The sequence below is a fragment of the Falco rusticolus genome, chromosome 6 (genome assembly GCF_015220075.1).
Source record: "Falco rusticolus isolate bFalRus1 chromosome 6, bFalRus1.pri, whole genome shotgun sequence".
NCBI classification, from domain to species: Eukaryota; Metazoa; Chordata; class Aves; order Falconiformes; family Falconidae; genus Falco; species Falco rusticolus.
The window spans coordinates 41,420,316-41,432,824 of record NC_051192.1 but is presented as its reverse complement, the minus strand read 5'-3'; the positions used below and the strand labels follow the sequence as shown (position 1 = coordinate 41,432,824).

At 41.0% G+C, this 12,509-nt stretch overlaps 1 protein-coding gene across 1 annotated transcript; it reads right to left on the bottom strand.

Annotated features, from left to right (window-relative positions):
- Window positions 1–1,681: 1,681 nt before the first annotated feature.
- LTV1 (LTV1 ribosome biogenesis factor) lies at window positions 1,682–11,489 on the bottom strand. The gene is made up of 11 exons (XM_037392378.1): window positions 11,152–11,489; window positions 9,807–9,938; window positions 9,134–9,322; window positions 8,011–8,098; window positions 6,964–7,084; window positions 5,969–6,218; window positions 5,113–5,240; window positions 4,028–4,167; window positions 3,745–3,797; window positions 2,794–2,994; window positions 1,682–2,185 (listed from the first exon to the last, which is right to left on the bottom strand). The coding sequence occupies exons 1-11, from the start codon at window positions 11,152–11,154 to the stop codon at window positions 2,072–2,074; spliced, it is 1,419 nt and encodes a 472-aa protein (XP_037248275.1). The 5' UTR covers window positions 11,155–11,489; the 3' UTR covers window positions 1,682–2,071.
- Window positions 11,490–12,509: the final 1,020 nt, after the last annotated feature.

Sequence of the window (12,509 nt, the reverse complement as noted above, 5' to 3'; positions counted from 1 at the left end):
CTGTGAGCATAGAGGAAAAAAACAACTCTGTAACCTTTTTGAGTCTTATGTTCCCAAGGAACATCTTTCTGTGTGTCTGCTTTGTCTGGGCTACACTATTCATTTTCAGTGTCTTCCTCTGCCTCCTCCATCTCTCTTATTCTGTTCTCACCCCCTCAAGGCTTTGATCCGTACAGCTTACTTTTTTTTTAAAAAAAAGCTATTTAGACACAAGCACAGTATCACTGAATCAGCAATGAAAAGACAAGAAAAAGGACTATTTGCCACAGGAGATTAGTTACTTTAGAGATGTACAACAGCAGATGAGTTAAAGACTAGTAAAGAACATGTGCACTGTCTTTAGTAAAAGATTGTCCTTTTCAGTAAACCACAAAAATCACATTCCACCCAAACCACTTAATTCCTCTCCTGGCATCTGACTCACCTCAATAGAATGGTTTCTCAAATTTCCTCTTCTGCACTGCTGTCAGGAGTCATAAGTACGAGGTGGTCAGTCTTCATTACTCAAAAGCTCACAAATCAAGTCACCATGGATCAGCAATTACATAACTAACAATTATTACACAGGCAGACCTTGCTTAAGCCTGTGAAACATGAAAACTCGCAGAGATATCAGCTAAATGAAGCCTGAAACTTCTTCTAATCATACAGACGACTTCTACTGATTTGGTTAACACAAACTCTTGAACAGTTTTAGAAAAAGGAAGGCTTGATCTAGATGCGAATACTGTATTGACACCTCACTTCTCTGAGCAGTGATCAAGAGACTTGTAGACTTAAATGCCTGTTTATTCCCTCCTCCAAATCCACATTACCAATTAAAATATACAAAAGCATTCTTCCAATAAAAACAAAGGCCTCATCAGTCCTTCTGTTACCTATCTCCATCTAGCATTCACAAAACTACTTAAGTAATGTTTAAGATGCTTTGAACCCAGTAGTAGTCACAGTTGATTACTGTGTTCGTTACCACTAAAATGGTTAACGTTTCACCCAAAGGCAGAAGATTGCTCAGTCTACAGTCCTAAAGACCTAAAGCTGAGGGTTTCTTATGAATACAGGATTGACTACAAATCCTGTTCATTTCATTCACACGTACGGACTGGTTGCTGTCAGAGTAACTCACATTCACAGTAGCAAAATTTAAGATCACACCAAGCTTAAAGATACTGGCCCTCTCTCATCACGAGGAAGTCTTTGCAACAACTGCAGTGGGTACTAAGTTTGTATTTCAATGAAACCAAGCTGAATGCAGGACCCGAAGAACAACATTTCAGGAAAATCAAGACAACGGCTATCTGCAACATACAGTATTTTTCTAAGTATCTGCTATTTTGTTGGCCACACTGCTCAGACTGAGTACTTTCTGCAAAGCTGATCACAGCGCAACAGTAAGGGTCACCGACTACTGTAACTGCAACCCATGTTGTGACAGATTTTATCTGCCAAGAAATGTAAAACTCTGGTTCAGCAACAAGGATGTTTAGCTACACAACAGTTTTTCAGACACCTCTGGCTACAAAAGGTTATTCTGTATCCTTCATAATCGTGCCCAAACAATAAATAGCCAACCCGGAATAAAACTAAGGAGTGGGTGAAACCTCCTTGACTTGCAAAACTGTGCTATATCAAGGCACTATATTTAGCCATCAGTAAAAGAGAGAGAAGACATACACGGATATATTGCTTTGTAAACTGAAATAGTTTAATAGAATCTAATCAGATCAAATCTGTAGGATTCTGCCGATTTGTCAAATACATTCAACAATATACATATAAAACTTTGTCCACTGATAGCTTGTAAGAAAAATACTTATCATTTTAATACATTTCTACTGTAATGAAACTTTGCAACAGTTGCCGTGTCACTCATGACAGAACAGACATCACTAATACACCACTTTATGTTTGACTTCATTTCAGAAAGAATGACAAGTTACTGGTTCTTGCTACAGTCGTATCTGAATAACAAACCCCTCGAGAGTGACTGGCAAAGCCTTGAGTTTGCAGTTCCCTTCTCAATACAAACGAAAACTTAAAAGATGTTTCCACAGTAAGTTCCTCAGTTTCATCAAGACAGCTTCAATCCTTGAACATTTTGTTTCAGATTTAGCAACTCTTTCTCTTGCCTTGTTTTCTCCAACTTGAAGGCTAGCTTGTTGGCTTTCTTCTCCATTCTGCGTTCCTGTGCATACGAATAATTACAAATTTAGAAAATAAGCATAACATGCTAAAAGAAACCATTCCAATTAACAGTTCTGGATCATGAAAACAGCAGCAATCTGGACAATATTATTATTTACAGCACTAATTATCAGTACTCAAATTAACATGTGTACCACCAGGATCATCATCTCTAATTAGGTGAAGCTTCTAATGTGCTGGTGATTTCTGTTCCTAAATAAAACAACTGGTATATTATTGTAGCCAATTTGATTTTTCCACATTTCTTTCAGAGACTTCACTTTGTGAGATCTCAGACATCAAAAATGTTTTCTTTGCTTCCCTAGATAATAATACGAGGGCTCCTTCTGTATGTGTATATGTAATAGTGGCCACAATAACAGACTCAAAATTTCCATACTGGAAATAAGGATGGCAAAATTACGATGTTAACTTTCCTTCTAGTAATTTTTTTTTCCTAAAAAAGAACCTTTGTTTAATCCTTTGAGATCAGCAAGTTTTTCCTCTTAATTACCAGCCACAAGATCAAGTGAGCTTTAAAAGAAGTCTGTAAGACACAATTCAGATAACAACACATTTCTGCAGAGTTTTATTTTAAATAAAGCATACCTTCCGCTCCTCTTTTATTGCCTGTTTTCTAGCTTTGCGATCCTCTTTGCTCTCGTCTTTGGAACGGGGCTGTGTTGATGCTCTTGGCAGGTCACTACTATTAATCATTTGCATGCGTTCAATCTGCTTAGCAGTAAGATTCTTCTGAGGCAAGATATGTAGAGGAATTCCTGTCTTCTGGGATATTTTTATTGGTTTGGGCTAAAATAGAGAGTGCGTATTATTAATGGTCCCTAGCTTTCTCTCCAGGAAGCACACATTGCACTACCTTATCAATATAAAAAAGTTAGATTCAGATTTAACAGTAATAGACATCCAAGTTTCCTCACACTATTTTCTTCCCTCAGAAAAATGTGTATTAATTCCAAAATAAGAATTCAAACAAACCTGTGAACAGAATCCAGCCTCACAGAACAAGGAAAAAAAAATTTCTCCCTTTTATTTAAATATTACTAATGAAAAACAAAAAAGACCTTAAGTAGACATTTAATATTCCTTTCTAAGCTTTCAAGAAAAAGGTTTCCTTTCAAAATCTGGAATGTCAAGCTGTGCTCTAATGACGAGAAATGTCTGGAAAGCCAAAAAGAACTAGAATAAATTGTTTCAAACTGTAGAAGGGGAAACAGAAGCCTATGCTAAAGGAAAAAAAACCTAATACGTGCTTGAGAAACACAGATTACACAAAGGTCTATCACAGATAACGAAGTAAATTCATTGCTCTCTGTTTCTGCTTAGCAATTACAGAAATTTTGAACTTACTCAATTTTCCTTCTAATAGAAAAAAATACACCCACCCCTTCAGTGAGGAAGTAATACCAGAGATTAACACCCTCCCAAGCCCTCTCTTCTGCTCCCTCCTCCTTTTAAAAACAGATACCCATTAAGAAAATCACTTCTGTCTCAAGTTTTCCCAGGCCAGGGTGTTACTCAGAATAAGTTCAAGAAAATTACCTTTGATGGCTCCTTAATAAGTGTTGGATGATTATATAAGTTTGAATATGTACCTAGGTCACAAAGGGAAAACAAAAACAAAAAAAAAGAAAAAAAAGTAGTGAAGAAAGGCTTGCAAAAAGAATTTAAGTGAATTTATTACAAATTAGTCTTTGAAAATTCTTGCTGTTGTGCTCCAGAAGCATACAGCATTTTACCTAAAGCACTGTCAGAAAAGTTCTGAGATCACCTACCACTGACTTTGAAATCCTAGGAACGAACAAGTGAACTCCAAAATACTTACTCAAAATGGATTCACAATCCCACTTTTCTTTTGGTTCCTCGATAACTACAGCTACTATTTCCTCCTTTTCTTCCTCACTTTCTTCATTCATAGCAGAGTCCAAATCTTCACAGGGCTCAAGAGCATCCAATTTCACACAACTTTGAAGTAGTCCAGAGAAGAAAAAAAGCACGGCTTATCTTTTCTTAAAAATGTGTAATTATGTAAACCTAGTCGCCCCTCAGTAAAACCCCAAACCAGAGAAAGATATTCCCAATGAAACTTGCAGCAAAATTAAGTTTCCTTAATTAAGCATCCCCAAAAGAAACTGTAACATTTGGACAAGAGACACAGTCAATAAAAGAAGTCTTTATGCATTTCAAAAGTACGTGGCACACAATATTTATGACTGAAGGGCAGGAAGAGGAGATATTTTGCAGTTCATCAGCAAGGCAGCTCTAGAGAGGATTAGGTACCCTGCTACTGCACCTTTCACTCCAAGGGACACATTACTGTATCTTTCAATCGGGAAACGAAAGACTAATGTGAGAACACTGAGTCAATTTATCTTAAAGCAGGTGATACTACCCCAAAGTTAAAGTAAATACACTGTTGCAATGTGGTCTTAAACTGACATGGGGTTGCTTTATAAGCACTCATTTTTGCAGTGCTCCAGTGGTACTCATGCAACAGTCACCTGCAAGTTTGTCATCTAACTAGGTACACAGCGGAATCCGTTGCATACCATCAGGACAGAATATACTTGGCTACAGAGCCTGTTAAAAATAAAGGTACAAGGAGAAAGGTACGTTACAGTAAAAAGGGAATAAAAGAATGCCTGCAGATATTACTTACACTGAATTTAATACAATTATACAAAAGGAGCATAATCTCACATAAACCAACAAAATGCCTCCACTTAATTTTATGGTCTCAAAAACTGATATTCAGGGACATAAAAAATGGGTAATATCATACATAGCTGCTTTCATTGTGGGATGTAATCTTTGAGTACATGAACTGGAAACAACATTCCCAAACTTTAAATATAAACACAGAATTACATAACTACTTATGTGAAGCAGAGTACTTCTGGGAATACATACTTCTTTGCTTTCTCTTTGTAGTAATCATTCAGGACTTCCTGCAACCGAGTATTGTCTGTGTTAATATAGCCTTCTAACTCCACATTATCCAAGGCTCCAATTTCATCTTCATCAAATTGTTCAAAAAACTAAAATAAAGAAGTGGGTATCTGTAATTAGATCACATTTGTTGTGCAACTCCTTTGATAACTTAAAGAAGACCTACACATTTCTTTCTATTTGCCATTTTTTCCTTTTCCTTCTCATTTGCTGAACGACTGCCAAACACATCTGCAGTAGCATTTCCTCCTTAATGACAACATTCTTTAAGCATGGGAGCCACAAAGTTATCTTTTAATAATATAAAAATCAGCTTCTGGAAAATGTTTCTTATTCTGATGCATTTTCCCAATTTGTACATTAAAAAGCTTGTCACTGCTCAGGATGACAGTTATACTGTATCTCCACTGCTCTGACACCATCTGGTGAATGTATGCTTGGTACAGTGGGGAGAAAGGGTGAGAGAAGTGAGTCTTTACCGGGCACTTGTACATGATTTGCTGTGTTGAACTGAGCCTCTCAGACAGAAGCGTAACACCAACTATGAATGCTCATTATAGTGATTGGAGTAATTTTGTTTAACTGTATCAGTGTTTAACTGTATCAGCAGTTAACACTATAACTTATTTAACACAAGCCTCTTAACTCACCCAGTATTAAATGCAGATATGTGCAAAGACCATCTGTTTCATGCCATAATTACTTAAGGCAGTAAGAATTTGCATAGGTGTAGAGGACACCACCTTACAAGATGAATCAAAGCACAAAGAAGCATTTAACACTCATTTTTAACAGTTACATTCTTGAGCCGCCTCACCTTCTCAAATCTGTCATCCAACAGGGTTAACTGCTCATTCCTTCTCATTACTGAAGATGTCATAGAATATTCTGTGAAACGACTCCTGGTTTCTTCTTGCATAAAAAGGAATTCTTTTGTCTGTTCATTAATCCCATCATCTGATAAAGGACCTTCTGAATCATAGTCTTTATCATTACTACAACTATCCTTTCCATCACTATCATCCTCCATATCTTCCCATTCATCTTCATCCTCAGCATCTGATCCCCTGAACAGAAGTATAAAACAGTTTTAGAATAATGCATGGACCTTTCTACAGCTCCTGACCAACCTGAGTTATCTGAAATCGGTAGTAATAGCTTTAAATCTTGAGAGGAGAAGATAAAACGTGATTATTTTCAAGCCAGTAAAAGAAAAACAAGTTTAGCAGCAATGATGTTGCCAAAGTCAGCATAATACTACTTTTGTCTGAAAGCTAAAACCACTTCTGGTGATCGTTGGATCACACATATGTGCACTGAGAGTGAGGCTATGTTTACATTCAGCTGTATGTGTCAAAGTAGAAAGAGAAAAATACTGCATTCCTGAATATTAAAACTAGCAAAATTCCTCACTGTTCATAAAATAATGAGAACTATACCAAAACCTATTTGTAAAGGTTCTGGAAACATCTGTTAACCTTCATCAGTATTATTACTGACATGTTTTAAATGTGATAGATGGTAATGTTTTAATAGCTCAAGATTCCTGTTATTCAACACATTGCAACTGTAAACACACATATAAACCATGAGCTCAAAGTAACAAATGAAACCCATCTCTTGGATAACACATGAAAATTTGATTTTGTAAGCTGCCATCCACATAACACAAGGCAATACTTTTTTCCTTTAATACAACTAAGTATTCTATTTGAAATCTGAAACCATTCTTGCTTCCTACAGCACATGAAAAAAACAAACGGCATCATTCCTATTTACATATGACAAACAGTTCTACAAAGCTCTATCTACCCCTTCTGTAGTTCATTTGCTTGTAGAACAAAATCATCTTCCAGGATATTTTCCGGATTGTCAAAGTCAAAATCATCATCAAGAGCTGCAACAATATCAGGGTCAAAATCCAGCCGTGGTCCTAGAAAGTTAAAAAAACCCAAACCATAAATATGTAAGTTCCTCTAACATTATGAAGCTACCTTCCTGGATAAAACCCAATAGAACTAGACTGTTAGTTTGCATTAAGGAAAAATTAAACCCAAGAATCAGAAAATTCCTCAATAATATTTCTAGACTTTACACAAGAGAGGCCAAGTCACCAGCCTCTTGTCAATTTTCCTCATACAGAAAAGAATATCCCCCAGAGGTCTTAAGCTTCCATAAATGTATTTTAATATATTTTTACTTAGAATATTGCAGAAGAAAAGATATCCAAGTTAAAGTACTGTATGACCAACTGCCAACCCTAGCTCCCACCCCCTAGAATTCCCTGCATTACAAAAGGTCAGAAAGTGTTTCTCTACTGCGATTAACAGAGGGGTCTTCAGCATCCTTCTGTCAGGACAGAGAGAACTACCACAATTACTTCCTGTTATAAAATATTAAAAGAGCTGTAAAGTGAATGTTCAGTGAAACATGGATACATAACAAAAGCATACTTGCAGCCTGTAACACTGATATAATATAATGAAGGAAAGTAAACATGACTCAGCATTTGAAAAAAAGATGTATTTTGAGAGTGAAAATCTGGTTCCAGGCTTGAATTCAAACAGATGGAGTAATACATCAATAGTATTACTTAGTTTTCCCAGTATTAGTTTATATTTGCCACCCAATGATAACAGCTTATGGATTCCACCACTCCCAAGCAAAGCTAAAAAGCTATTATTAGTGAATCACAGAAATAGGTCTCAAATTGAAATGTAAATATCATAGGTCATTCTTTATCTGCTATCAAGCCTATTCTAAACCAAAATTAAGATGACAATGTAATCAAAGCCATAATTACCGCTTACTACCAAGACAGCAATTCACATTACAGAAAGGAAAGAGATTTAATGATACCTGAAACAGGAACAGCTTTATTTAACAACCCCACATCCTCTTCAAACTCTGTGGCAAATACTGAGGAAGGCAACTTAATAGATGGAGCCTTAGAAACAAACAAAAAAACAACACCACAATATACTTGTTCTCAGTTTTTCATGTGAGTTCACATTAACAAAAATATGCAGATAATGTAACCCAAACAAACTCTTATATAATTATAAGTGAATGCTACTTATTTAAGACAAGCCCTACTTTACTGGTGGCAAATAGTCAAAGTTATGCAACAAGAGCTAGGTAAAATATTGGCAGCATTTATTCTTGTGTCAATATTCTCCAGGTATACAGACAGTATTTTTGCATTTCTGAAGCTTTTTAGAGAATGGCTGTACAGCAGGCACAATGAAATCTCTAATATTTTTTTTTTGGGGGGGGGGAAACACTAACACACATTTGAAATTACCCATTTATTGAAAGGCTTATTAACATGCCCATCTAAAATAACTTTAAATCTTATGTAGTGTCTCTGAACTGTACCCGAAGGTATTTCCAATTAAGAACATCAGTTTTGACTGAACTTACAGTATTTGGTCAAACCAAACTCCCTCAATGAAAAGTGACTGACTGGCAATTGCACACTTCATTGCTTGAAATTACTCACTGATTTTCCATTCCAATGTGGTCTAGCATCATGAAATCCCACAAGTTATGCCAGCAATTTGAAAAGTTTGGGTTTATTCCCTCTGGGTTCTGTTAACATTCTACTTTAAAAACATGGTGTACTGGTAATATAATCTGGTATATGCATAACTCCCAGAGCATTCAAAAGTTCTAAAAATCCAACCCCAGAAAAACATGACTTGCTCAAACAAATACCTTTGTAAGCCACCTCTGCCAAGAAAAGCTTGTCATGGGTACACAAAGCATTTTAACACTGTGCTAGCAAAACACTGTCCCATCAATAAACTTTGGCTTGTCAACTTTTGTTTTTACTTGTAGGAAAGTCTGACTGTGTCAAAAGAATCCTATACATACATAGATCACAGTCATGATAACACTTGTTGAATATGGTTAATGTGTCTACAGGATGCTAAACTCTGAAGAACAGCATAACGTTATTACTAGCAAAAACACTACTTACTGAAACTCGCTGTATTTCATCTTCTATGTGCCCCTTACTTGTGACAACAATTCTGCTTTGCTGTCCATGCACAGAAGGGACAAGCTCAGAGGGGCCAGAGGCTTCTTTTAGATGCTGCAAATAGTCGTAGTCATCATCAAAGAAGACTCCATACTTCCGCTGCTCTTCCCTCCTTTGTTCCTCATGCCCCTTGGTATTGTAAACAGAAATACATTTAGTTACTTAAGTTCATTTAAAACTTACTAGCAAAAAAAAAAAAGTAACACATATGTTGAGAATGCCTGAATTCTAAAATTCTTGCAGTCCTCTCTCTGCCCATTACCTTAACTCACAGCCAATTAGGACGTTGTAACCATCCAGTCTGGTGGTCCAGTGCTGCTCGAGTAGGACCTTAAACAGCATAACTAACAAAGTCTGTTTTTTCGGGGTGAGTCAGGCAATTTTTGTTTTTTAATAAATTTATATCCCTAATGCCAGTTAGTCATCCCTCAACCCATCAGGCAGTAACTCACAACTATCCAATTCCCTACAACATCCACTTGTTTCTAATAAGCTGGACTAAAACCTACCTTCTGTCAAGCTACGTTTTTGAATTGCACAATTGCACACTCACTTTTCTTTCTTGAAGCATTTCTTATATGAATGAACCTCAGTATTATAAGCAAATATTTACTTTCTGTGTAGGCAGCAGAACTCTCTGGGGTGCAGTATCATCAGCAGCAAGTGGATCCCTCTGACTTCTGTGCACTAAGTGAAACGTTACTGCTTTCTTCTTCTCTATGAATGGTTTCTTTTTCTTGTGAGGCTGCAAAAGGACATTAGGTTAATGATTAAGAAAAACCCCAAAATACTAAATACAGCTAAAAAGAATCTTTTGCATGAAGTGTGCTACTGTATTCCTTTTAAGGCAACGTCTTATAAACACATACTTGGAGACAAAGCAAAGAGACTAGTGGTAGCTTAACTCCTCTCACCCCATGCAACCGCCATTTCATATGTTCTAACAGCATCTGCAGCTGTATTTGGCTGCAGAATGGCAATCCATTGGTACAGTAAGTATCTGGTTATACCACATACACATTAATATATAATCCCAGAAAGGAATTTTTAAGTACCTACTTTCTAAACACTGTTTCAATTCTGAAACACACTTCATTCAAGAAGCAAAGGAAACTGGCATAAAGAAATTCATCTAGACACACTTAGCTTCTTAGAAATTGTTTAGACAGCTGTTCCTACACCAGCAAATCAGCATCAACCACCAAGTCCACAGACTGCACCATTACACTGACACAGCTCTAACATCTAAACCATATATATGTTCTGGATCAGTAAAAATCAGAAGTAACCTGGTGAAAAGCCTTTTCCCAAAGTTAGCACATATGACTCTGGGAAATACTTTTAGCAAAATTTCCAGCTTTACTTACCGACCAGAAGATGTAATAGCAGATATATGCAACTTGGAATCTACCTCTGGATTTAACCTATCTTCTTTACCTGGTAAGTTTAAGTATACAACACGACACACTATGTCATACCGAAGTTCAGAGCGTATCGACTGCCACCATGACTCGAGGTAAAAACCCCAAATTACTCCTTGAAGTGTAACGCTCGGAAGAACCACAGAAGGAAATACATCAAGTTTTTGGAAGCAGGCAACTGCTACCCCTACGGCCTTGCTGGTGACTGAGGGTGCAAGGGCAGCGCCCGTGGCCCGGCGAGGCCGCACGACGCCGAGCAGGGGAACTGCGCCCCCCGCCCGGGGCGGCCTGCGGCACGCGCCTCGGCACGCCGCGCGAGGCCGGGACCCCCTCAGCCGCTCCCCTCCCTTCAGCCGCTCCCCGCCGCGGGGCCGGGGCGGTCTCCCGCGTAGCTCGGCAGCCAGAGCGCTCGCTGCGCCGTTTCCCCCTCCAAAACGCGGTACGGAAACGGCCCCATTCCAACCCAGACGCTGGGGGAGCACGGCCGGACGCGACAGGTAGCGACCCGCCCGGCCCCGGCCCCAGGCCCCTCCTCACCATGGCGCGGGGACTGCCCGCCGGCGGGGGGAGCCGCCGGGGCCGCTGCCGCCACCCCCGTGCCGCTCGCTCTCACGCGGGCCGGGCGTCAGCACCTGCGACCTGCCGCCTCCATCTTGGATATACCAGTGACCACCGGGGGGGAAGCGACGGGCTGCCAGTCCGGACAGGGCTTTTTTTAACCCAGTAACAAAAACCCCGAGTTTTCTCCGACTTAAACGCTGTTCTAATAAAAGGGAGGCTCCGTAAAGGCAAGCACGTACTTTCTGCCAGCCTCCGGAGGCACATTTTCCCAGTTCTCCCCCCGCACTAGCGGAGTATGGTTCCACCCGCCAGCGAGCCTCACTGCCGGGACGCTGTGCCGCGGGCCAAAGGGCAGCGCGCCTGCGCAGTGCCCGGCTGTCGCTGGCAGGGCGGCGGGGCGGGGCCCGCTGGCAGAGAGGCGGGGCTTAGCCGCCGCGCTGCTCCGCCCCGGCTCCGGACGGCGCGGGCATGGCGGGGCCGGAGGCGGGTGGTCCGTGAGGGGCGGGGCGGCGCCGCGCCAGAGGGGGCTTGGCGGGGCCGTCGGAGTCGCTTCCCGGTCCCTCCGCGGTCGCCTCAGCGGCAGCGACTGGGCCGTGCCGCGGGCTGGCTGCGGGCGGTGCGCGCTGCGTGAGGGGGCAGAGGAGGGAAGGAGCGCCGGCGGGGGCCGTGAGGCAGTGCTGGGGCGCGGGTGGCGGGACGGAGCCCAGCCCGGGAGAGCGGCCGGTGAAGGCGGCGGTGCGAGATACTGGGAGCAGAGGAGCAGCTCTGGGAGCTCGCAGCCGCCTGGCGGTTGGCTCCTCCGCCGCCTCTGTCCGCCGCCGCGGCGGCTCCTCCTGCCCGCCCGCCGGCCCTCGGCGGAGCCGCCTGGCGCTGCCCTGAGGCGGCCGCTCTGGCGGCGGGGCGAGAAACCCTTCCCCGGGCTCCACACAAACAGCAGATCCCCAGCGCGTCCTGCAGCGCAGAGTTAACGGCTGCACGCCTCTCCGGTCCGAGCGAAGGAGATGAGAGGTGGCTGCGTGACAGACATTAGTCATTTCATTTACTTTCAGTGAGCATTTCAGTGCTCAGGTGCTGCAATAAAATATGATAAACTTTTATAAAGAACCTGTGTGTGACAGGAGGCCCAGCAAAACGGGCCTCTTCAACTAGCTGTGCTACGGGGGGTCTCGGACACATACTTTGCAGTCTGGCTCCACACAAGCTCATATCCAAGCTGAATTTGAAGGCTCAAGTGTCAGTTCCACATATTCATATTAACAGTGTTTTGCCATACATGGGTTCCTATTTCTTGTGATGTGACACTCTAGCTGTATAATTTATACCTATGCCGTGTA